The sequence below is a fragment of the Motacilla alba genome, chromosome Z (genome assembly GCF_015832195.1).
Source record: "Motacilla alba alba isolate MOTALB_02 chromosome Z, Motacilla_alba_V1.0_pri, whole genome shotgun sequence".
Classification (NCBI taxonomy): domain Eukaryota; kingdom Metazoa; phylum Chordata; class Aves; order Passeriformes; family Motacillidae; genus Motacilla; species Motacilla alba.
This window is the reverse complement of record NC_052046.1, coordinates 7,735,435-7,763,231: the sequence shown is the minus strand read 5'-3', so window position 1 is coordinate 7,763,231 and position 27,797 is coordinate 7,735,435. Positions and strand designations below refer to the sequence as shown.

General features: G+C 41.9%; 1 protein-coding gene across 1 annotated transcript in view; it reads right to left on the bottom strand.

Annotated features, from left to right (window-relative positions):
* UBE2R2 (ubiquitin conjugating enzyme E2 R2) overlaps window positions 1-27,494 on the bottom strand; it is a 54,475-nt gene extending 26,981 nt beyond the window's left edge. Inside the window, exon 1 of the mRNA XM_038124088.1 lies at window positions 27,166-27,494. Coding sequence (XP_037980016.1) covers window positions 27,166-27,342 — 177 coding nt within the window. The 5' untranslated portion in view covers window positions 27,343-27,494. The remainder of the gene's footprint in view (window positions 1-27,165) is intronic.
* Window positions 27,495-27,797: the final 303 nt, after the last annotated feature.

The following is a 27,797-nucleotide window of genomic DNA, read 5'->3' as shown; positions in this document are numbered from 1 at the left end:
ATCTGGCATCAAGCACTGAAACAGACAGCTTTTGTTTGTAGTTACAAGGTTCAGATGCTGAAAAAGTTAATGCTGTTTCAGCACTTTGCAACAACAATTGCAGGCTAGACGCTGTCAAAGTACTTCAGAGGTTTGCTTTTTAGCAGGTGAAAGATTGGTCTGGCAACCACAGGGTCTCCATCTTTCCTACAGTCCTGATGTGCAAAGTAGACTTTCCCCCAAATCAATTAATTAATAGAACTGGTGCTGATTTTTATTTACCCAAATACTACCAAAAGTTATACAATTTTTATACTACTGTTGTACTATAAAACATAAAATGTATACAACACTTATACTACTGTTTGCAGAGTAACTTCACAGCCTTCTACATATGATCAATATGTTTATAGTAATTGCCAATTGTCAGGGTTTGTTTTAGAAGGCCTGGATATAAGGAAATAAAAAGAGTACAGCCTTTAAGGTATCCTGTGCCTAGAAAATAATATATTAAATAGTAAGAATTATTTAACTTATAAATATAGGAAACTATGTTGCTATGTTAGACCTCTGGATGAAAATTATACTGCAAAATGACTGGAAGACATAAAGGATTTCTTTACACTTATGTTCCTTACAAAGCTATGCTTTTACATGGTTAGAGAATTATTCCTGCATGGAATTAATCTCCTGGGGAAAAAAACAGAGTTCTGCAGATGCTACCATGGAACAAGCATACAGTGATGTGCATTAAGAGCTCTGTATGTCTTGGCAGATTTGGGGGGAGATCACAGCATTGGCTGGGATGGGAGAACACCACAAGGTGACCAACAGGAGTCAGCTGCTTTCCTGTAGCTGGTTTATGCTGCTCTCAGCTGCTTTTCTCTACAAGAACAGCTACAGGATGGACATTTTGGCCTAAGAAAAGCTTTATGCTGTGAGTTTTTAGTTTTAGAAGTATCTAGCCATACAAGGGACAATACTGGCACACAACAGCTCACAAAAAAATTCCAGGTTATGCACCCAGGTCATACTACAAAGAGTTTTGAGAAACACATGGGGTGAGTGCCTGAACTGTAAGGGTGGTGGAGTGAGGGAAAACTGCACGAACTCATTCCAAGCAGCCTGCCAGAAAAATCAACCACAAAGATCCTTTTGTTCCTATTCTTGGACATCCAATATTATTTACTAGAACTGCTGCTCAGTCCCTCCTACCCCACCTTGGCCCAGTTTTTACTGCCCCCAAGGAAAAGCATTTTCAGGTGAGTAAAACTGTCTCCATCAGACACTGCAACAGCAGTGACCTTCAGTGGCACTGACAACAGTCTGAGGAGTAATATATCAGATCCAAGGGTTGTCTTTGCAGTACTGAAAGGGTTATGCATTTCCAGATCCCAACAATTTGCCTCCATATCCCTCCAGTCCTGAACTGGCTCTGTGAAAAGGTTTATCCACCTTAGGAGCAGTCCCATTGGTTCCTATAAAGTACACTATAGTAGGGTTTTCAGTGACCTGTGTAAAATTCACTCACAAAACCACTCTCAAGGTAGACCTCAGCATACTATCATACATTTTATGCATCAGGCACACAAACAGGTCAACCAAGCAGCACAACTGTCACTGAAGGTCTCTGCACATCTGACCTTTAACATTACACTAGCCTGCTCAGCATTATACTGGTCTATAGCCAATATTGATGGATTTGGTGCAACACACAGTATCCTGTGGATGTCCAAAACTATTTGGACTTTAACTGTTCCACTGGAAGCAGAGGATTACACCATACTACTCAAGTTCCAACGAGCTTACTTTTTATAATGGCAATCACCTGTAACACAGTAACTGTCAGACTTTAGAGTACAAAGCAGTTCCATGACACAGCAGCATTTTCTCCTATGTGCCAAACCCAAGGACAAGGAACATCTCCAGTGCCCATTTTAAAGCTCGCACAAGTACTGTCATACTGACCTTGTTAAATTTAATTAAAATAGTCACACTGCTCTTATGAATGGACATAACATCTTGGAGTACAATAACAAAACCAACCCCCCCTCGTGTTTTCTTTCTTACAAAACACTTCCGTGCACCTGAACACATCCACAAGCAATGCTTACATATCAATATGAACATCTTACTACAAAGATGCTTTGCAGTAGCAGCAGAGCTCTCCTCCCCTGCACAGCAATACTAAGCAATCACGCAATGATGAGAGAATCCCTTTTAACTCCCACTTTGCACCCACTTATCAGAACAGTCATGAATACCTACTCTAATAGCACTATCTTCAGAGTTTTTTAGAAGCTTAATTATCACTTTTGGCATCAATTAGGTCAGTAGAAGTTGGTGCTTTCTGAAACCTCCCAGAGAAGGAGACAGCACATTTATCACTGTCATGAGAATTTAGGAGGGGAAATCAAAGCCATTACTATCCCAGGAAGTAGCAGAACTCACATATAGTATTTATGGCATCAATTATTTATGTTTTCACTTCAACTCCAATTTAGAAACAGAGGAAGTGAAAAAAATTTCTCAGTTAGGATCCTAAGCAGGGTACCTTTAGCTACATATTTCTTTATGCTCAGTCTCCTCCCTTCTTAGCCCCAATGCTGCTGAGGGACTGTAAAGTTTATTAGCTTGAGTCCATTATCACCATCATTAAATATATGTGTTCAAACCAAACCAGGCTTATCAGTAGGGTAAGGATCCATGGCTCAAACAGCCTGCACCAATTCTAGACACCCAACAGGGTTTCAAAGTAGCATGCTATGCTTTGAAGTTCAGAGAAGTTATCCTCTCCACCACAAGGAATTACCACCACAAACAGGAAGAGATTTCCTAAAAATTCCTGTTACAGAAACTATGCAAGTTCGGTGCTGAAGGTTACCATTCAGTATTCACTATGTCAAAAGAAAAGTTCTAAAAGAGATTGCTTTCCAATGGACTTTTTGATATTTGAAGTGCTCCGGTCAGAGCTCGCCAACTTTCAGCACCAGTATAAAAAGTAAGAAATCATTTAACTCATATGGGTATTTAAAACAAAATATCAGAAGGCTTGCCAAGTTTACCCCTATCTCACTTTAAGACAGGCATTGACATTATTATGCAGCAGGGCCAAGAATCCTTAACCTTCCTAACAGGGTACTTGAGAGCTGCACAAGTAGATGCCCTGTACCTACCACAGAAAGCAGAAGGAACCCTTGCAGATAAAGACCCTTGCCTCTGACTGCATCACCAGCCTTCAGCTTCATGTGTGACAAAATAAATTACATCCTATTGAGTTTGCTAATCCATTCCAAATATGGTACACTTCAAACAAACCTGCAATGTAAGTTGATTAGACACCACTGACAAGCCAGTCAATGAGTCCAAGAGCAAAAGGGGAACAACATCTAATCTGTTCATGGCTTCTGCTCTGGTATCCCAGGAAACCAGCTGCAGCTGCTTGGTTCAAGTTGTGTACTATGGCAAAAATGTCTGCAATCCCACTCTAATAACCAGCATTTTCACAACTGCCAAACAACGTCTGCATGGCAGAGCAGCAGTCCCTCTATAGAATCTAGAGCACGAACTGCACATGCAGAAGCATGGTATTCTGGGGACCCAGGGCACTCCCTCTCAGTAATGTTTTTACTAGGTCATGAGACCTTCCTACCACACAAGATTTACAGAGACATCAGTATAAAACCCACCTCACTTATATGCACTACCATAATGAAGCACAGGAGCAAGCAATATCACAATATTGCAAGATAAATGATAATTCAGTTCACTTCCTTGGAACCCACTTGCCACCCCTTCATGATCTAACTCAAAAAAACTTCCTTAATTTCATTAACACATTTACCCTGTCCCTAAAATGTAAACAAAAAGCATCAGATTGAATGTTTTCTACATGGTAATTTAATTATTTTCTACCTTGTAGTGCTTGTAATTTCCATGTCTTAACAGCTAATAGACTTCAGCAACTGACCTATTTGATGACTAACTTGGTCTTAATCACCTAGAATAATCTAAAATCCTAATTTATTTTAGGTACTATGTGTGCCATTTTAGTCTGTCACTTCCCAGCCTTGAAGCACTTAGCTGTCTGTACAGCAAGGATGCAGAGAAGACCAACTACCCACACTCCAGAAGTCAGCATTTAAGACTCCTGGATTCCTCTCAGAGGTTGCTTTCAGAGAGACATATTTATCCCAGTATTATTTCTTTATGTGCTACACAGTTCAACTGTTACTTCTCAAACTGTCATAATGCTAAATAAAACAAGGTTGTGGGAAAATTAACATATATAAGGTTAACTGAGAACTACCTTCCTGTTAACATGAAAGATCAGGAGTACTAAGCTATACTCTTTTAGTCAAAACACTCTGCAGAGGCCCCAGGTGAGCCTCTGGTGCCTCTCTCAGGCAAACAGGCTGCCACTCCGCATTCAGCATCTCGTCTGCATTTACTACTAACTCTTTGCACAAATGGCAGTATTAACTTACAGTGGATGACCAAACCATATTTAAAGCCCTTCTTTGTTGCTCTTTCCCTCCCCATCAAAACACGTACAGCAAGTTCAGCTGCCTTAAGTATTTTATTAAAACCTACTAGGCAGTATCAAGGACAAAAACAGTGGACTGAGCAGACAGAAGCAATTGTGATCTAGTACATAAATCAGTATGGGAAAGGACAATACATTAAAATATGACAGTTTGATTCAAATATCAACTGTTTGGAAGTAAACTCATATTAGTGCCAAAGTCCTGTCTGGAGATTCTTTCAAGCTCATTTCCCATGCAGTAAGCTTCACTGTGCTGTAGCATTGTTGTTGTCTGTTTGTTAACAACAAACTATGTTGTCCCAAAATGGTCTCTTTCACCCACTGTGCAAGAGGCTGATCCCCACACAGAGTTGAGGTATTTGATCTATTTACAGTTCTGCACAGAAATGGGGGCTGGTGGTGAATCCACAAGGTCAGTACAACAACTATCAAAATCTTTCATTATTTATATATTTTACCAAAGGCATTACTGTTCACTGCTACAAGTTACAGAGTTCCCTCAAAAGTTAGTATTCTATCTTCTGTTAGTTAAATTACTCCCTTACGTCTCAAGCACACAGACTAATAAAAGCAATTCTCCTTTTTTTAGTCAGTGGGTTCCTTTGGCCAGGGGTCCGTGAGTTGGTGGTCCTAATCCTCCTCGGCCAGAATTACTTTTTATCCAGTTGGAGCTGATTTCTTAGTTGTTGTTCTTCCTTATCTTGGGAGTTCTGCCAAATGTCATTGTGGCTGGTAAACTCTGTATTCTTTGTGCCCACTATCAGTGGTACATCCTGCTTCCCAAGCTTTATTAATCTCCCCCTAGGTCTGAGAAAATGGAAGCACGTCAAGTCCTAAACCTTAATAAGGCCATTCTACCGACAAATAATGTACTTTTCTAACACCTGGATATCAGTGTGAAGAGCCTGTCAGCAGTGAGAACGCACTCTGGAACAAAAGAAAACATTACAGTGAGCTCATTAAAGCACTGAGAAAGCTCAAGGGGTACTAGATGTTGAGCACAGGTGAAATTAGTTGTGAAAGGACATGAAAGATGCAGTTTGGACTTCTCAGTTGAGCAGGCAGACTTCATTTCCAAGAAGATATTGCTAAGAGGAAGCAGCAGCATCCTTGTAAACTTTATTGTTACAGTTGTCCACCATGGTAGAAAGTATCCACTCTACTACCTCATAAATGTCTATGGATCTAAATTCAAATTACCTGAGCTTGTGTTTGTTTTTTTCCCCACTAGTGAAGATGCCCTCCTTCCCCACCTATGTTTGAACAACATCAGGTATCTTCTCAGTATCAAGCTTGCTCAGCACTTCCATACTTTCTCTGCACCACTACACTCATTCGGAGCAGCAGTCATGAGGATGCTCATGAGCACAGTTGTGCCTTTGCACAAGCAGCTGCAGCACAGCAGCTGCTGAGGGAAACGGCAATGCACAGGGAGCCCAATGCCAAAACACTCCCAGAGCTTGTTTAGATTTACAGCATTTTAAGCAAGTGAGGTCTAACAGGTTACCAGTTACACACCCAGCAGGACAGCTCAGTGTCCCAAACAAGCACCACAGTCCGTGTATTGTCAAATCCAGACAAAACCAGCAACTGAAAATACTATGTCAAACAGACTATTAAGAAGCAGATGAATGATGACAGTGTGGGCAGCATTGTCACTGGCATTTGAACACCACAAAATCTGAAGTGCACAAACTGTTGTTTCCTATCTCTTATACTCAACTATGGGTCTGATAAATCCACAGTAGTACTGTTTAAAAAAACTTAGCATCCAAACTAGTTCTAAGCAAAAAGAGAAAAACAAAGTGGCGCAAGTCACAACAGAGGTTCCTCCTCCCACCCTTTCTGGCACTACTGTGCAGCCAGATAAACTAGCCAGAACGTCCCTCATTTTTAATTTAAATGGTTTATTTTGGAAGAAGTTACCCTTTCGACCTTTATTTAGAGAGCTAAGTGTCAACAGTTCAGTCAGTACAACACTAAGGCCAACCACCAAGGTTGAATCTTTCAGCAAGTATGGGATTGCATGCACAGGAAAAAATCCCAACCAGGAGCCTTTGGCTACTGCTGAAATCCTCCACAAATGCCTGTGCTGCCTTTCCTAGTAGAAGACGCACCAGGCAGTTCTGTATACAGTCACTGTGGCTTTATGTGTTAATACTCTGCTGATAATCTGAATACTCCATACATGCATGCGTACATACACTCTGTCAGTACTTCTCTCCTTTGGGAAGACAAAATACAGTCAGGGTTTTTCTTCCCATTCTAACACTTAATAATATCTTGGCATGTAGGTGTAGGGCAGGGGAATGGCAGAAGGGAAAAATAATCTAAATAATAAACTAAATTAGTGAGCTGCTTGCTTGTTTAGTGATAAAGACAGCCAAGGCAATAATTTTTGGCCAGACTTCATGATCACATGATTCATAATGCACATTTTAGAATTACAGCCTCAGCAGCGCATATACCTCTCTGGAACATATTATTAACATGTTTGACTTTTTTGGAAGAGTGGAATAAGCAAGCACTCAAAGAAGCCACTCTTCCAGAGCCCAGTTTCAGCAAAAATCATCCTTCACCACCCTTCAGAGTATGCAGGGCTTTCAAGAGGACTCCAATTTACTTCTATTTGCATACAACGAACTGTACAGTAACCATCATTTTCTGCAGCTCATTAGTGGTCACAAACCCCTTATTGTATTTATGGGCTTGATTAACTTTGCAGGTTCAAGAGCCCCCAGCAAGTCACAGCCTCATCACAGCAGATGTGATACAAGCAGTAACACATCGTACCATTAAAATATGCCAACGGTACTGACTGCCTCCTGTAAAAAGAGATGAGTTTCAAAACATTCTCCTTCACTCTCATTATACAGAAGTTAGCCTCATTTGAGTAGCACACTGTCTGCTGCTCAAGTTACTCTGCAATATTTTCAGTTAGCCTCTTCCCAACCAGGCACCATTCAAAGCACGTATCAATGTACAAAAGCAGAAAACGACTCTGATGCTGAAACTAACACCAGACCACTACTTAAAAAGATGATATTAAAAAAAAACAAACAAAAACCCCCACAATCACACCAAAGATAACCAACCAAGAACTTTTGAGTAAATTTAGACTTTGTAGGACAAAATACTTTCTCCTGCTGGCAAAATGGCTTTGTGCTAAGTGCAGACATATTGGAAGCTTTGCAGATCCAGTATATTTTATAGCTTCAACGTGTTTTAAAACAAGTATCTGTAAGACATCTGCATAATTAACTTTTGTTTAGCGTTGCTCAGTGAAGTCATGTCATCTTTTCATCTTTTCAAGATAGAAAGTCTGCAGAGACACCAAGGTTGAGTGAGCTCTGTGCCTGTCTATAGCCCGTATCAACAGCAAGTGGGACAGCAATCCAGGTTCAAGAGCCCTGATCTTTCTCAGAGGAGAAACTGAAGAGTTGGATACTGGGGAAGTGACCTCAGGAGTATCTCCTAGCAATGACATATGCACAACTTCCTTCATGTTTGCTGCAGTGCTGTCCACCTTTTCAGTGGACATCAGATCTCATACTTCTCATACAGACATAACTACTGCAGCCACCAGGATTAAAATGTTGTGATTCTCCCATTAGCATGAAAAAAAAAAAAGAATTCTCAGCAAATCAAGTGTAGAGTAACCCACATCGTGCACTAAGCTGTGTGTGCTGCACAGCTCACATTCCCTGTACAACCACTTCTGCACTGGGCATTGCAGCCTGTATTGTAGCGAGGTTTATGCTTCTGCTCCAATCTCCAAAATAAACATACCAGGCAGCGTATCTAATTATATCTAAGGTAACACATAGCTCATTTGGTTCTTTACTGTGAGCAGTTAGCTTTAAACACAGCTATTACAATATCAGATTAATGACCATGGAAGCCTGCATCACTAGTTCATTATCCTTACAGTCCAGAAGCTTAACACAAAAAGCCACAACAGCAAGATTCTTAATTTGCAAATTAAACACTTACTGATCTGACATTCTTGTACATGTTATCACAGGACATTGAAATTGCTTCCAGTGTGAAATGCTGTCTTTAAAATCACAGCTTCATCCATGAGACAACTGACTACAGCAAACTAATGAGAAAACTTCATCAGAAAAAGAATTGTAAAAAAAGTTATTTAATGAGAAATTGTTTATAAGGATGGACTTTTAAGTCATTTTCCTGTTGCACTAAAAGAATTTCTGCCACAAATACATTACTAGGCACTGAGCATGGGACAGGAACTGTTTGAGGTTACCTTCTCAACTTTTATTACAGACGTGTCCTTCAAAAATAGAAGAGCAGTTTAAAGAGAAAAAGAAGATCGTGCACTCTCCAGAACAGTGTAATTAACGGACACCTAAAAGCAGCTTATATTTTGATTTTCTGGACCCTGCTAGAACAGGAGCAACACCATAAACATTGCATGGGTGATCACAACAAGCTGGGTGCTTGTGAACTGCATCTCAGGAGTCAGTGCAGACTAGGGATGCACCCTTGAAAACTCCAGGTTCTAGACCCAGGATTCTCCTTATGTTCCTTCTGAGCAGTCCTTGCTGACCTGCCCAACAAAAGCAACAAGAAACAAAATGCCCTGAACACTGAGCTCTGGGAATTTAATACTGAACTCAAGGTTACAAGTAGATATGTGTACAAGGCTGACTCAGAGCCTGTACGTGACCACTTGTACCACACATTTCATTCAGATGATTGTCCTATTTTCCTAAAGAAAAAAAAGAAAAAAAGCTAAATCAGGACATCTTATTCAATCAGCTAGCACTGGGGCATTTAGTCCAAAGGCACTTTTGCATCCTCCACCTTCTGGGTGGATACCCTATCCTAAAGGGCAGTAAGCATAGCTCTCTTCAGCCTTCCCCTTGGCATCAGGCCACTGTCCAGACAGGAATGCAAATGCTCAAGCCAGAAAACAAAAGGAGACTGACAGCTCATAGCACAGAGCTTGGAAAAACTGTCAGGATCAGTAACATTTCACACTGGCATGTGAGCTGATGAACAGGAGCAATCCCTCCTTCCAGCTGAGCACCTTAAGCTACAGAGGAAAGTTCCTTCACTGCTGGATGGATTTAGGCTTTTCCCTAGTACACAGCCAAGAGCCCAGCACACAAAAGTTTCAACAAGGAAAAGAAAGGATTCCTCAATATAAACTCTCACCCTGATAACTACATTACCTCAAAAAAACCCCAGAAGATATGTGTTTAGTCCCTTTAAGTTGCAGTGGCAACTAAATACACCTCCAGTACTTTTGGCTGAGAGCCACATATTAAATTTCCTGCAAGAGCCAAAGCCCTGAGGAAGAACATCGCTATTCCCAGACAAAAGATGGCTGAACCTCTCCAAGTTTCACTCCAAAGCTGGGCATGTAAAACAAGTGGGCTGGCCCTTAATGCCACCCTTCAGTACTGAAGTTGTTGACACTTCAGGCACCTCTGCACAATTTTAGTTCTTTATCCGACTTACCACAGATTGCTCTAAAATGGTGATGGTTGCAAGGCAAGAATTATGGGATAAAAATATTGCTACCAAAGCATAGGAGGGATTATTCAAGAATCTTGTATTATTCCTTAAGTGCAACTTTGATCTTGAACAAACTTGTCTAGAACAAACATCTGAGAAAGGAAGAATATGGAATCAAAATCACAAAATGAAGGGTTCTCCAGTATCCTACTGAAGTTATACAACCTCCAGATCAGACTCTAAAACATCTGAATACCAACTACTACTACTCCTTTATCCTTTATTATAAACTGTAAGAGAAAAAATCCTGTAAGAGCACTATGGTTAAATTCCAAAGAGCAGAATGACATCCAGCAATTCACCTCAAATTCCCACAAAAAGGGACACAGATGCTTTTTTTACTTAGTGAAGGTGAAGCCTCCTACAGCATACTCCACTTCCAGTTTGGGAAGGAGGCTATCCAACATTCTTAAAAGCCTGCCATGTCAAGTGGAAACTCAACATAAGAGCTTTAAAGACAAAATTAAGAAAAGATCCAAGCTAAAGGCTGGCAGTGAGGCTAATTCAAGCACCCATCTGGATGAGTTCCCATTCACCATTCAGCAGTGGAAATCTTACCAACATAAAAGCATAACAGGTCAGCACAAACAAAATTTTGAAGGTTTGATCTAGAGTTAATACACAAACCACCTGTGTTTTGCTAATTATTGCTAAGTAACATTAAGGCCAACAGTTTAGCAGAGTTCAAAAGAAATTTGGCATTATATGGGTAATAAGAACATCCACAAGTACATTAGCAAGGATAAAATAGTTTATAAAAGGATTAAAGGAATACCACACCTCGTGGTATAAGTCAGCCACTATATCATAGATACATTTTTTTTTCTTTCTGATTGTTTTGCTTAGCACAGAGCAGCAGAAACCATGCCCACTGTTCTAGCAACTGACAGGTGAATTGCACTAAGGATCAGTTTACAAAAACCAAAATCAAACTAGATATCACTAGCTCAGATTTAGGCTCCTCTAGTTAGCTTGTACAACCGTATATTACATTTATCTTGGACTAAAAGCAACTCAAGGCAAACCTTAGCAAATTCATATTCACAAGTGCTTACAACACATCAAACTAGAATTGAGACATTTAAGGCACAGAAGTTGATGTGACACCCTCAGAGTCAGATCATCACAGCAAAACATCCAGACTATCCAGACCATGATCACCCAAGTAAGCAATTCTCTGCTGATTTCAGTAAACAGCTACAAGATAAAGCTAAAAAAATTCCCAAAGTGTCTTAATAGTCTCGCCTGGTCCTGTTGTAAAAGGGTTGAGAGAATCAAGATCTCTGTTCACAAGAAGCTTTGCTCCAGTAGCTGGACTATTCATTTCAGGAGAGCTTAACCACTTTGACCTCACACCTTGGACTTCAAGATGTTGTTCTAGTCCAAGTCCAATAAAATAATTAAAGATAGACAAAACCCAAATATTTTAGCAGCCTGCTTTCCTTGCATCTACAAAAAGCTTAATTTGCCATTAGCCCCATGAAATGGCAGAGCGATTCAGACAAAGGAGCTATAATTACCAAGTCATCTCCACTGAAGTGCCAGCTACCATATGCTCTCTTCAGGAAACTCAGACTACTCCATATAATAGTAGTGCCTAGTTTATGAAACTTCCTACATCGAGCTTCATTTTGACAAAAGGGTGGGTTTGATTTTACCAGGCGTATTTGGAACTTTAGCTGTTAAACTAGTGAAACTAGAAGGATAAAAATAGTGAATCTTAACAGCAAAGCAGACCACTATAAGCACACAATTCAGAGTGATTACATAAGGTGATCCAGGTTTCATCTCATACTCCCTTCTTTTTAATTAAATACTCTGCAATTATAGGAAATATTTGGAAAACAGATCACGCTACTTTCAGAAGTGATTTGTGAACCTTAATCTGTTGATTGGTGTCAGATGAAGTTACAGATACCTCAAGAAGTCCTGTATCAGATTAGGACTTTCAGTGTAAAAAACCTTGACAGGTCAGAGGGAGGTGTAACACAGTCTAAAAACTTATAAGCTAGAATGGGGGAAAAGACTAAATAGGTATTTTTACCATTTCTCCTTCAGCAAAAGCTACCCACAAATAAAACACCTACCATCAGTATCTGCATTACACCAGGGACCACAATTTCTAACATTTCAGTGCTGCAGAAACTGGTATCACTGGCCAAGGAAAACCTCCCCCTAATTAGGCAAAGTTTTAGAATTAAATCAACTGTTAACTGTAGCACAGGCTTACCCTGCTATTAGAGAAAGCAGAGATTTTGCCTGTGTTGAAAAATGCGGCTAAGCAAAAATAGATGGTCAAATGACTGAATGAAATAACCAGAGCATCAAGGTGGATCTGTATCACAGAAACATCAAGTCCACCTAGTACCCTGATCACTACCAGCAGAGCCAGGTAGCTTTTAAACATGCAGGTAGAAGAAAAAAAAAAAAAATTGATTGAGTGACTGTTCCCGTATCTGCAGGGTAGGATTTTTCCTAGAAAAAAAACAAGGGAATAAATGTGACAGGAAATTAATCCTACCAGCAGTTTTCACTATTTGCTGGCCTTTGCAGCAAGCAGTAGCTTACAAGTTTTTCACTTCCATTTTAATGAAGTTTATCACTGTGACTTTTCACAAGTTACTACACAAAGAGACGCTCTGAAACCAAGTATTAGATGAAAGGCAGAAAGAGTACACCTAGTCTTCTTTAACTTCTCTGAGCACCTGGTGTTCTGCTTAAGATTCAGTGCCTGTAGAAATACCTGTCATAGTTGGCAGTTACAAATATGCTTGTGGCAGCAGGAAAAAACTGGCTCAAATTCCGCTTGTTTTACTCAGCTGGGCTTTCTTTGGGCTGTGCTTTTTGTGCTGAAGTGAAGCAGAATTAAGTACTTCATGAGGGAAGCAAAACATTAAAACTTACCACCTTTTACCTACAGAACCACAAATCAGTGCATACAATCATGATTAGCAAAACATACAAAGCAAGATGGCTCAATTTGCTCAATTTATCACTACGGAAAGCACTACAGGAAACTAGAGCAATCCCTGACACAGTTGCAGCGCCAGCAGTTGTCTCTGACACGGAATTCAATTCTCATACTAGTACCTGCTTGCATGAGGGGTCTATTTTGCACTGGGATTTCACTGCAATACTTGTATGACTACACTGTGCAGTGGGGCTGCAAACTAAAGCACACCAGTAGAACCTGAATTCACATCACATGCATCAGTCACCTTTTGGGGATAAACATACCCTGGAAGGTGTCTCCCCAGATATCTGGCCTCATGCAGCAAGTAGGCAGCCAAGCACACTGTCATTACAAGAGAAGAACCAGTGGGGTTACAACACTCAAGAATCCCACCACTGAAAACATCAACTTGCTACAGGAGTCATATTCAACTCCCTGTGTAAGCCTCAAGCTGCTCATTGCTTCTGGTTCTTCTGTCAATCCGTTGCCATTTCTCAATCTTAACATTTGCTTGCTATTTTCCTCAGGATATTTAAGTGACTGCAGTTGCCAAGACAACCACTTCATCAACACCAGCACCTCAGCTCATCTATCTTGGGCTTCCCTTCCGTTCACCGTAACTTCTAGGAAATTAGTTGCCAGAAACAGTGATTTTTGAAATCTGGCTTTTGTGTCTTTTTAACTTTTAGTAGCCTTTGGGATCTCTAAGAATCTCAAGTTCCTGACATAGGAACAGCTTTATTTTAATTATACCCTCAGCAGTGAGGCTTCCTGTAAAGCTGTAAAAAGTCTGATAGCTTAAATTCCAAAGCACTGAGCCAATCACAGAGGTAAACATCCAAACCAGGTTTATGCACCTATGCTGTCATTTTCAATAACTCAGTAACTGAAGTCTCCTTCAATTTTGTTACCAAGAGAAACAAAGTGACAAAAGATTTCTTAAACTCATCTAGGCATTGAAATGGGCACCAATACATGTATCTTTTCCAAAAAAGGTCATAGAACATCCATAAAGCAATTAGTAAGTAGATAATCCTCGTAACAATATGGATGTTTTAACTAAGTGAGTCTTAAGCTGTTAAACTTTCTACCTACCACAGCCATGAAACTAAGTGGCACATTCAGCTGAACTCTGCAGGCAGCCAAGTCTTAGGATGCTGTAATACAATTTCTGGGAATTTCTCAATAGTGAAAGTATGGCAGTAAGGTCCTGCATAGCACTCCTCTTCCTCCAGTTCATCTATCTTAAACACAAACAAGGTTTCACAACTTTAATCACAACATGAGCTTTGATTAGAATTTGCATTTTACAAAATATGGAATAAGCCAAGAGAAGCAACTAAGCTAGGTCTGGTTAAGTTTTAACACCAACAAAGATACCAGCATATTTGTACCATCAGCACCTGAAGCTACATCAGAGCAGCTTCCCAAGTTTCTGTCTACATGGCCCTCACTGCTGTGACTTAAGAGATTTACAGCTGCAACTGTACTGGCTTTGCATCCATTATCACGGATACAGGTGCTGGCTGAACCATGGCAACATGGGATTAAGCATGGGCTGCAAAACCAACTCTAAGCTGGGTCAGTTCACAACTGGTGTTAAATATCATGCTGTTACTAACAGACCCCACTGCTGTGCTTGAGACAGGTCAAATGTGCCACTGCTGCATTGCAGACATATTTAAATACTACAAAATTATCTCAAAGGTTTATTAGAGAGGACCCTGGTGATCTGCCATGGTTGCTACAGTATCATTGGTAAATGTCCTAAGTGTTCCTTTTGCTGAACCTATTTCCACAAGGTTAACAAAATTAGAGAAGGTAAAGGCTTTATATTCTGCCTAAAACTCAAACTGTACATAGCAATCACATTAAGCTGTGACTAAACATTATTTTGGAGAATAAATATTCTACAACAGTATTTATCAATGCATTTATAATTAAAGCAGTTAGAAACTGCCAGCTTTCCTTCTAAAAGGAAAGGTACCTGCAGGTCAGTTGTGCTGTAGTTTTCTATTTAAAGTGCTTGCTAAGTGCAGAATTTGGCTTTCTGCCCATGTGTTTTAAGCTCAGTGTTGTGGCATAGCCTGGGTAATTGCACTTGGGGTGACAAGCACAACAGAACTCAGAGGCATGTCAGTAAGACATTTCAAACCTTGTCCTAACTGACTGGAACCAAAACTTGCCCTGCGAAATGTGCCAGCTCCATGACATGCCACACCAGGCTGTTTCCCTAGCTGTGCTGCAGAGCTGCAAGCCCTTTTGCACTTCCACACTTCACAGCAAATCCCACATGCTGGTTTCTCTATGCCGAGAGGCTTTATTTTGAACCTACCCTTCAAAGCACAGGAGAGCAGACCTATACTGGCTGCAATGGAAGTGAACAAGAGGCTGGAGCAATTAATACAGTACAAGAAGGAAATCCCAGAGGTCAGAAGCAAAAAAGCAGGGTGGCTTCGAACTCAGTGCAGGTCCCTCTGACCTTTCAAATGATGAGGCAAGGTAAGGCATAACTTTGCTTCCTCCAATGAGAAGTTTACCGAGATTCTCCACAATACACTCTGTGATTTATCTGTGAAGCCTGCATAGCATACGTCTCACAGGCCTACATACCCAGGCCCTGACTTGATAGCTTTCTCTTCAGCACTAGGAATGTCCCCCTCCTCCCCCAGGTTAAGTTACACAACCCCAGCTTTATTTTTTGCTCGTAGAGAATTGCTGCAGCTGCCTCATGGACAAAGTCTGTGCAGAGGAGTGTGACTTGTCAGTACATCAGGTTCTGTGCTGGGGTGCTTCAAGAAACTGCTCAAGCTTTTATTTTTAAAAACCAGGAATAAGCAGAAGTTCTTATTGAAAAAAAAAATCTCTTTGCTTTTGTGCTTGAGCAGCCTGCAATCTATTAACTTAATTTCTTCAGCTATTCCAAAATTAAATACTGTACTTGTAAACATATATGTCCAATTTGTTTTGGAAGAAAGCTCTCCCATGAGTTATTTATAAAAAGCAAAACACTTTCTACCTACAGATTTAGTCAATTATGCTATTATAAGATAGACATATTTTACATAAAGGCGTTAATTTATCCAGAATAATGAATATGAACCAGATAGAAGACTTAGTCTCTATTCACTAAATTACTCTTACTCTTGTCAAAAAACATTTTGTAAAATTCCCCATGTGTCTTCAGGGGTCCTTCAATGCCAGCCCAGTGTCCTTCATGTGAGCACCTTTTACTGTCACTATAGGTGATGAACAAAGCATTGCAGTGGCTCTCTCATTCTGTTTGTGCAGCATCCATAGACTATTCTAGACAAGAGCTGTGCTTCACCCACACAAAAGGCCTAACGGATAAGGGATTCTGGCCTTTGCATCCCTTTCACCCAGTCTAACATCAGACTGTAGTGATTTGCATTCAGAGCAAATGTGACACAGCAATATTTAATAGTTTTACCACATAAAGCTCAGCTAAACACACACCAAAGAAGGCTTATTGGCTGCTACTTAGCAGAAGATGATGTTTGGTTGGCCATAAAAGCATCTAGCAATAGACACAAACCTTTCTTGAAAGAAGCTGATTTCTCATAAGCCTTTGATGTTCCTCTTCCATAAAACACCTCCTTCATAGTATTTTTTTTTTACTAGAAAGAGATACAGCATAGAGTTTAGATGACAACCATACAAAACCCACTAGTTACACAGTTTGCTCCAGTTTGTTCCCTCTGTACTTGGCACTGGTGAGGCCACACCATAAGTGCTGTCTCTAGCTGTGGCCCCCTCACTTCAGGAAGAACACTGAGGTGCTGAAGCAGGTTCACAGGTCAGTGAAGCTGGTGAAGGGTCTAGAGCACTTTCCCTATGAGAAAGGGCTGAGGGAGCTGGGAGCAGTTAGGAGAAAAGGAGGCTTGGGGTGACCTTATCACTCTCTAGTACTGCCTGACAGGAGGGTGTAGCCAGGTGGGGGTCAGGCTCTTCTCCTAGATAACCAGTAACAGGACAAGAGGACACAGTCTTAAGCTACACCAAGGAAGCTTATATTGGACATTAGCAAGAGCTTCTTCCCAGAAATGATGATTAGACATTCAAAAGGACTGCCCAGGGAGGTGGTGGAGTCGCTGTTCCTGAAGCTGTTTAAGGAAAGACTGGATTGGTGCTCAGTGCCATGGTCCGGTTGACACTGTGGTGTTTGGACACAGGCTGGATTTGATCTCAGAGGTCTTTTCCAACCTAATTGATTCTGTGAAACATTCTTTCTAGAGCACAGAAGTCACTGCTATGTACTTTGTAAGAAAAGGAAAGAAAAAGAAACTCCAAGACTTAATTATAACCCCAGCTATGAACTAATGCAATCTGAACAAAAAGCTACACAATCCAAAATAAACTGGAGCATGAAAGAGTTAAAGATACAACAGAACTGACCTCCAGCTAAAGCTTTCCTAGATTTGCTGTAGTATAACTTAGAGGCTCTCTCCCTAGCAAAATTTTTGTTTTAAAAGCAGACACCAGCCATCTTGGTTAGTACAGGTTAGATGCAGCCAGGTCAAAAATACTTCACTGTTCTCTTGGAAAAAAGCATGGATGTGGCCCTTTGTGGACACGGTTTAGTGGTGAACATGGTGGAGGGTGCTAGGCTGGTGGTTGGACTTGATCTTAGAGGTTTTTTCCAACCTTAACAATTCCATGTTTCTAAGGAGGTGAAAGTCATCCTCATGCTCAGCAAAGTCGGCAGCTGCAGGGGACAAGATGAAACTGAACAAGGCTGAAACACCAGGAGCACCAGGCTGAGACACCAGGAGCACTAAACAAGCCACATGCGGTGACCTCATGTGAGCCTGCAGCCATGACTCAAGTACAGTTGTTCTAGGTTAGGAAGAGTTGAAAAAGAGGGAGGTGTCTAAGGTGGGCTTGGATTCCAAGAGATTCCAAGACAAATAAAGAGGCCTGGTGGCATGACGATGACAAGTCTTTTGTGGCCAAGCATACCAGAGCATTCCTCCATGCCTCTGCCATTGCACACATCGAGCTGATCCCACAGGATGTGGCATTAGCTGCTTGGACAGCAGGTGAGATCCCAGGTGTGGTGCATGTGCTGAAGACATGCCCGCATGACATTTCACAAGGGATCCCCAGGAGGCACAGGAATGGGCAATGCTGTGCTTTCAGATGGTTACTCATTATCCTCACCCCAACCTGACCTGGTCCATCATTCAGGAATAGAAACAAAACTGCCAGCAGGAACCTCCCTGGCAGAGGAAGGCTCCACACACCTATAGCAGCCACCCCACCACAGCTTCTCACGGCTTTTGTTGACTGCCAGCAGCTTACTTAGCTGTTTTCTGTAGGCAAAATATGGTCCCTGGTTGAAGAGCCATAAGTACATCACTTACATTACAGATGCGAAAAAAGTGAATAACTACTTAGTAGACATGGGATAAACCTGCAAGTTGGGTGAAAATTAAGTCATTTATCCAAGCTGAACATTAAGCAGGTGCCTTGAATCCAGGAAATTGGAGTATCACCTCTAAAAGCAATAGAACCCAGGCTTATTTCACAACACTGAGAAGAAAGTGGCCAAGACCAGCAGACTTCTTACCCCATCTCTCCTTAGTGGCAGCTGGTACAACTCCAGTCTCTTTCCAAATGGAGTACAGTTATGGATGATATGGGTACAAGCTCTTACTGTAATTTAGAGCTGATCTCCAGATATGCTTTTTAGCCCCTTGTGAATCTGTCCATAAACCTCTGAAGGTCCAAACCATCTTCAGTATAAAAAAAATATTCAATAATACAGCCAGTTTCAAAATTCAAAAGCCCAAATGTCCACAGCCTCAATCAAGTCTACCCTACCTACCTAGTTTTTCCCAGTAGTGCCACTACTGCTGTACTTCAGGCCAAAGCCAGCCAAGCTTCATCCACACAAATCAAAGACTGCAACCAGCATGAAAAAAAAGAAAATCAGTTAAACTTCACAGAAAGCATATTAGTAAAATTTTGAAGGACATAAGCTTTCAGGTTTCTGGCAGAGACTGAGAAATGGAAATCATTCCATATGTTGGTCTCAAAATTTTCATTTTTACATGCTCCAGTGGAGATAATACAGCACTATAAAATGTCTAGGTTCATTTAGAAGTGCTTTCAAAAAAAAAAGTAGCAACAGGTTCTCTGCAGACAATTGTTTAAACATGGCTGTGATTGACTCAAGAAACTCAGAGAACTATACAAGAGAAGAAACATTACCATCACCCACTGAAACTGAACAGTAAGTTTTCAGTGAGACTTGTCTCTCAATCTTCCTTACTTAGCATTTTGAGTAACATGGACACAGCAATAAAAAATGAGGTTAGGCAGAGATCCCACTGAAGTGGCAATATCATTAAGAACAGACTAGGCTTTTTCTTTCCACCTTAAACAAAAAGTGCCATGCACGTTCATCTGAAGCATCTGGGTAGGGGCATTTTGTTACCACATGAATGACAAATTAGAAGGGATTTAGATAATAGCTACAAGATACTTAAAAAGTACAGAAGAGATGTCAGCCTCTCAAGTTATACTGCTTAATGCACTGCTGAAAGGCAGTCAACTACCAAATGTGGGTCCAGTTACTCTTTTCCAGAGAAGTAGCTGGGAGTACAGAGATGAAATTCAGTTTTCTTTAATACATTATAAGAAGCCCATTCTTTTAATAAAGGTGAGTGCTTTTACAGATAGTTATTCTAGCCAAGATAAGCAAACACTTGCACACCAGTGTGGTTTACATCCATGAATAAGGGGCTTATACAAGCAGACTTCATGCAAGAACAAATGTGTATTCAGAGAATGTATTGTAAGTCAGAGTTACTCCACTGCACAGCTTTTGTTTTGACAAGGCCAAAGAGGGTACTGCAAAAAAGAATATTATTTCAGCTTTTACCTAGGTCTGACAGCAAAAGGTTTCCAGCTGCAGAGGTGTATGAAGATTAATTTAAAATCAAAGAATGGACAAGCATCTATCACTCAAAATTGACCCAAGTGACACAACTGATTAAACACTGGTCCTTGCACCATTTCAAACTGTGGCAGAGGGTTTTGTACCTTAACCTCTTCAAATATTTTGCCACAATGAACATTAAAACATATACTTCAAATACTTAACTAGGATACATAACTAAGGGAAGAGTCACAAAGCTACTGCAAACATGTCCTTACTGCTATCAACTTGGATTTTTCAAAAAGAACCTAGTTATCTAAATATTAAAATTACCTGTACAGTTTTCAGATAACAAAGCAGTCCAAAAGGAACATATGTCATGCTTTTAGTACTGAAACCTTTAGTAAGGTACAGCCTGCCAGGCAGCCTTCTCCTTCTAAACCACAAATACTATGATGCCTCCAAGTGTCAGTCATTTAACATTCAGCCCCTTTATGTTCTTGTTGTTCTCTGGGTAGAAGCTTCAATTTGAAACAAACACCCAGGAAATCCTGAGGTCACACTCCTTCAAGTCAAGCAAGATTCCAAAATATCCTAAACACACAGTAATTTAGTAGCTCTCATTTTTCTTCTCTTTGTAAGCCACTTTGGGCAATTGCATTTTAAATATTTCAGCAACTGTGATGACCAATCAATCAATTAAGTTACTCTTGGCTACCAGTGCTTCAAAGGTGGGTACACAATGCCAAAGTTATTACTATCAAACTGGCCTGGTGAGATGGGACATTCTCCGCAAGTCACTACCACAAAAGCTTTGTAAGATTAACTGCAATTCCGCTAACTCATAATGCTGGATAAAAACACTAAGCCTAAAAATGAAGCAGCATTCTGGAAATAGCTGACTAGTTTTGTGTACATGCATGCGTGTATGTACACATCAGATCACATGCAGCCCAAATCATAAGAGCAGCTGTATTTATGAGTCACATCACCTCAGTCCATCCACACTGCAGACAATGTGTAACTGTGACATTTCCAACTTGAACTCAGCTACATTTAAGTTCAGCATAAAACCTCCATCATTTAGCCCATCCTATTAATTACCCTGAACACCTGATGAACATGCCATAAACCACACAACAAAACTGCACATCAAAGATCAGAGTTAAGGTTCTGCAAGCGTTTTTTTTCTGGCATTCCCTACCCTCCAGATGCAAAACAAGCATTGTACAGTAGACCTCAAGTGCTATTAAACAGAAGGTACCCTGTGTGAATATATTAACATGTAAAATAGCAAGGCTCTCCAGCATAAGAGTGAGTTCAGAAACAGCAAGGTAAAAACATGTTTGAGTTTTTGAAAAGTTACAGATGGCTAAATTCCTCAGACACTGGGACATCACTGCAACATTGGATCTTAAAAATTTATACACAAATTTTTTTTAAAACCCCACTCTAACACTATGTAGTCAAAACTTTCCATTATTTCCTATAATGTGAACAACATAAGTCTACACACTTTTAGTTACTATCTCTTGAACAGACAGACAAAAAGAGGCACAGTTCCTTGAATTGTTACCCAAGAAAAAAACTTAAAACTCAAGTTCTATTTTACCTTATCAAAGGACCACTGTACAAAAATTAGGCAAATGAACAGTGCTCAGTTTACTGATCTGGAAAGTTTTCTGTTTTATTCTCATGGGATAGGAGAGTTGGGCTGTGCTACCACTCTCCTCTTGCTGTACAACAGGACCCAGCTGCACATGATCTCCTGTGTTAAGGCAGTATCAGAACTGGAAACCACCATCTGTACTTCTCAGCACAGACCACAGTCCTACCTGGATCAGAGGAGCCCTAGGGAAAAGACTGAGGGCTAGCTGTCACCATGACTTAGCCCATCTCCTTTTGAGGATACACTGATGTCCAGAGCAGGCTAGAGGATAGGTGAGTAGTCTGTGCAGTCCAGAGGCACAGCCGCCAAAAAAACCGTCTGCAACAGCAGAGTGAGGAACAATGAGGTATTCCCCAGGCCTGAGAGTCTGGGCCATATCTGCACTTTTGATCCATGAACCAACACTGGAAGAAGTCTTTTGCTTCCCTGCCTGCTGACAGCTTAGAGGGTCCTTGGCTTTTGAGACTGAACAGGAGCTCCATAGACCTGGAGCAAGCAGGGCTCCACTCACCTGCAATATCATGTCCCTTTTCTGCACCAAACCACAGCTTATTAGCACCAATGATAGCTAAGGGCAACAAAAATAGATCAAATACACTGAGAGAAACTCTATAGGACCTTGCAATGCAGAGGCCCATGGAAGGCAGTTTTTGTGTTGAGACTACCTCACATTTTCATCCTGGCATTAAGGACATTTTTGGGGAATTAAACGTTTTATCAGTTATAGAATTCTAAGTGCTTAGAAAACTTCTACCTGCTTAATTTTAAGCATCACAAGAAGTAGACTACAACACCAAACTTTTAAACATAGTGTTCATTCTTGCCATCAGTTATTGGTAACTGATTGGTTCTCCATCTATTTCCTGCTCTGAAATCTTAACACATTTTGCAAGTTACTTTGAAATCAAATCACCTGGAAGAAGCTGAGATACAATACAGAACTCTATACAGCACAGGGCTAATGAATTACAAAAAGCATGGATAACAATGCCTTGACAAGTACTTAGCCCCCAAACTACTTGACAAAACTAATCATAATGCTTGGTGTTTTTCTCCCCTTCCAACTGGTGTGTCAAGGCTTGTTCCTTCAAGTAGGAAAAGTAACTTATGAAATAAACTGCCTTAAGAACTATGAAACAGTAACTCTAACAATGTTGTTAATTTTTCTTGTTTCCTTTCAGGCTAGGTATATTCATTTTAATTTACCCAGCCTGAATCACCTCTGAAAGAGTTTTTAATATTGACTTTTTGTCTACATTAAACATGCTTCCTGACACAGTGTGCTTGGTCAAATCATGCTTCTGAGCAGTGCTAATGAAGTCTCTGTTTGTCTAATTTCTACAATTTTCACTTGTACCTTCCCAGAAACCCTGGCTCTCAGCACAACTGCAATACCATGCAACTAAAAAAAAACAACAAACAAACCAGAAGACCTGTCTTTCTCAAAACAATCAAAAACTCTGTTGCTAAGGTACAATTGCACCAAACATTGAGGACCTCAAGCAAGCAATCAGGAAACACTTTCTAATAGTCCTGCAAGTATCCACTGGTTTCATCAAAGCATTGGGCAGAGGTTCACCAATCTCCAGGCTCTGAAGGCTCAAGCATTAAAGAAAGACACTGGATTTCAAGATAGGGAAGAATGGTCACCTGAGATAGTAAAGATTTCACCATGCACAGCCCTCCGCCATTGAGATCTATCCCACCTGGTACCTATCAGCCCCAGATTACAGCATAACAACCTTTTTTGTGGTGGTCCTTATTTATGTATCAGCTGCCAAAGTTAAAGATGAAGATGTTCTGCCATGAAGCAAAGGACCCTCTCAGATGAACCAAAGAGGCCTATGGCATAAAGGTGGCATTGATGAACTGCTCACACTTAGTTCTGCAGATTATGACACATTCTGGTTCACTGCCTGCAAAACAAGACATTTCCATCATTTCCAGAGCAATTCAGAACTACCACACAGCCTAGGGCAATCTGATCTAAAGACCCATCTTATCACACCATGTCCTTCAAACCTGGACACAAAGCATTTCATTCAGAGAAAAATCTTCCCTTTGTCACTCAAAAAAACTCAGCAAGTGAAACAGATGTAAACAACATTTTAGACAACAAGGTCTACCCACATTTCACCTTTACACTCTGTAAGTAAGTCTGGGACAAAAAACCAATTTCACCTAGTGCAGTCCAATACGTGTGGCCCAACAAAAGTGATTCTGCTAGAACTTTAGTCAAACTGGCAATTTCTTACTGCCAGCAGCTGAGGGACAGACATTTGCTCTTATCACAACCTCTTTGAAGGACTTAATATCACCGGCCCTGAACTGTTTTTCCCTTGCCAGCCAGAAAGAGATGTAACCAGTGCATAGAAGAGCTCAACTCCTCGCTTGAGGATAGTAGTCAGGAACTTTAAGGATTGCTCAAAGCATTACAAAGCTATTCAGCATGACTGAACAATATAATAATTCTTTATGGATGGGGCTGTGACTGGGATATCCATATTGTCACTAGGTAAGACAAAGCTTGATGTAACTTGCACTTCAGATATCCACCTTCAGCTGATCACATGAATGGGGTGGGGGGCAGCTGCATGTTCACTTGCTGATACAAGCTGCTCTTCATATAGCTGTTGCTCCTGGAGGCTGATCTAGATGCCAGTCCTAAACCCTGAAGCACTGCAGCAGATCTGGGCATGCTATATTAGCTGATAAAATATTCTTAGACACTGTACTTGAATTTTTAAGAAGTCTCTGACTTTATTATAGCCAGCATGTTGACAACCTACCATTTAAACAAGCATTGAAGGGGACTTGTCCTCTGCTCGAATTTATCGGATGTTATAGCTACAGGACTTGCAGCTGAAACCAGAATCTGTTGAACCAGCTTTAGACAGTAGCTTCTGTCAAGGAGGTGCAGAGAGAGCACCTTACTCATTTCATTTTATTCTACTAGTTCAACAACCCAGAGAGAAAGGTAGTCCTCTCCAAGAATAATCAAGGTGCCAAAAGTTAATGTGACCACCTCTAAGAGCTCCCGAAACACAAATCAAGCAACAGTATTCCCCAATCAACCATGCCTAACACTTTCTTTAATAAAGTCACCCTAACCACAAGTTTTCCTTAGAGTATTTGTGCTCTAGCTTAACAAGAAGCCTGTGTCCTTTGTCTCAAGTTCCTGCTGTTAAACTACACTTCAAGTGGAACACAATTCCTAAACTCACTGCCACAAAGTTGAAAAAAGTTACATCCTGTAATTGCATCTTTCTAATCTCACTTTCCTAACCTTACTAAACTGAAAATACAAAACAAGATGAAGCTAAATATTTCATCAAGTTAAGAAATACAAAAAATGAAATGCATGCAAGGTCAACACTAGTTCAGAGCAGCACATACAATTAATATATTGCAGGAGTCCCCCATCAAATAATGTCAGGGCATTATTTTTATCTCCAAATAATTCCATAAGCAGAGTCTAACACATGTGAAGACCTAAGACAAAGACAGCCAAGAATATCACTTCTCACAGGATTCCTTCTTTTTTCAGTGTCTCAGAAGCCAAGATGCATAACCAAAGCCCAGACACTACAAAAATCCACCGTGCAGGGCTCCTCATGGAGAAAAGATGAGAGACAGAAACAACACAAGAGAGATTTCAGCCACGGCACTTGAAGGGAATCCCACTGCTGGGGAGGGGTGGAAGCATCATGAGACCTCATCTTCCCACACTCAAAACTACTGTCACAGGGCTGGTCAAAAGAATTCAGAAGAAAGGCACAGCAGTTCAAGGACATCAAATACCCAAAAACCCAATCATAGTGCTGAGGTAAGGCAACTGGGAGCCTTCCCTAAAACTACACTTGTTAACACACATCCCAAATTATTTCTCAGGCAGCTTCAGCTTCTTTCCAGGAACAACTGCAAATATGCAGTCAAGAGAGCTCCCCAACCAAACAAAACTATTTCGATCAGTCATGATTTCTTTGACAAAAAATGGATGAGTAATGTAAGTGCAGGAAGAGGTCACCAGACCATTTGGATGTAAAGATGACACTGTTACCAACTAAAGACTCCAGCGACTTCCTGAATAAGTAATAATGGAGGTGAGTCTAAGAATACACCTATCACACCTACGTGAGTAAGCCAGCCAACTCATTACAAAAGGCAAGTCTTATGCCAAAGCCTTCCTTTACTTCCAAACAATGAGGCCAAACTGAACATGACTCAAATCTATGATTCCCCAAGCTACAGGTTATTTTGGTTTTGTGGAACAAAGCTCTTAAACCTTGACCTGTGGAGACCAAGAGGCATTGAAAGTGCACGTTAGTCAAGCAAAGACATCACCCAGTTTTTTTTTCAGTTTGAGAGAAGCCAAAGGGCATGAAATGGGAGATGCAGGAGCCACAACTAAAACAGTTAACTGCTGGGAGAAGCAAGCTCATGGGGACAATATTTTGCCAGAGATTAAGCAGCTATCAAATGCAGAGGAGTGTGCATATGCAACACATCTCCTGCAAGCATGAAGGTTTTCCAATTGCCTGTTTTAAGAAAAAAGTGCAACTCCTCCTCCTCCTTCTCCAGTTGTTTTGATAATTTAAGTAGACTCCTTTCAGTTCTTTTCTGGGATGGCTGTGCCAGATTTCTTATTTGTTGTATTCATAAGAGTAGAAATAGCAATCACAAAAGTTTTTTTGTATTTACAAATACAAAAGGCTGAGAAAGGAATTGAATCTACCTTCACCCATTATGTGTAGCTGCAGCCCTTTGAAGGCTGCCTTCTAAAAGTGTGGAGAGGAAGAACACAGGAGTAGAAAAAAAATTGTGCCAAACAGCCCTGAAGCCCATGGAGTCCTGAAGAAAACACTGCCTTCACCCTGAATTAGCCAATAATGAGTGAAGCTATCAAGGGATGGCTTGGAAGCCCCTTACACTGAAATAAATATCACGGAATCATAAAATGCTTGGGTTGGAAGGGACCTTGAAGATGATCTAGCTCCAACCCCACTGCCACGGGCAGGGACACCCTCCACCAGACCAGGTTGCTCCAAGCCCCATCCAACCTGGCCTTGAGAACTTCCAGAGATGAGGCATCCACAACTTCTGTGGGCAATCTGTGCCAGTGCCTCAACATCTTCACAATGAACAATTTCGCCCTAATATCTAAGCTAAACCTACTCTCTTTGAGTTTGAACCCATTCCTCCTTGTTCTGCCCCTAAATGCTCTCGTAAATAGTCTTGCCCCATCTTTCCTCTAAGTTCCCGTCAGGTACTAAAAGGATATGGAAATACGGGACTAGATGATCTCCAGAGGTCCCTTCCAACCGTAACAATTCCGTGAAACACACACAGAGCAGAGCCCAGGGGGCAGCTCGGGGCGTAAGGGGAGAACTCTCCCCCTGTGCCGAGGTTCCCACAGGAGGCTCTTTGGGGCTGAAAGAGCAGATTAGCAGCGCAGCGGCGGCTGTGGCGCGGCTCCCCCTCTGCCCAGGCCGTGCCCGTGCCCCCTCCCGCAGGCCCGGCCCCGGCCCAGCCCCACTCCGCGGCCCGCGGCGCGGGGGAAAGGCCCGTACCTTGAAGTACCCGCCCTCGTAGAGCGTGTTGGGGGGCCCGAAGATCGCCACCTCCCAGTTGTAGAGGTCGGACTCGTCGACCAGGGTGATGCGGAAGCCCTCGACCGGCTCCTCCTGCAGCGACTTCAGCTCCAGCATCAGCGCCTTCTGCGAGCTGCTCATCTGCTGCTGGGCCATGGCGCGGCGCGGCCCCCGCCGCGGCCGCCTCCTCGCTCCCGGTGCCGCTCCCGGTGGTCCCGGTGCCGGTGGTGCCGGTGCCGCCCCCGCCCCTCCCCGCGCTGACGGCCCCGCCGCCGCCACTTCCTTTTGTGACGGCGCCGCTCGCGCTGACCTCAGCGCGCCGCGCCGGCCCCGCCCCCGCCGCTCCGTTAGCCACGCCCCCCGCGCCCCGGGACACGCCCCCGCCGCACGCCCGGCCGTGCCCCGGCGCGCAGCCAGGCCACGCCCCTCCTCGCCCCGGGCCACGCCCCCGCCGCATGCGCTGCCGCGCGCCACGCCCCCCCGCCGCGTGCCTTTAAAGGGGCCGCGCTCGCGGGCGCTGAGGCCGTGCGGGGGAGGAGTGGGGGGGGTGAGGGCGGGCTGGGAACGCGACCGCGGGTGGTGGTGTAGCGGTGGGATCACAAAATCACAGC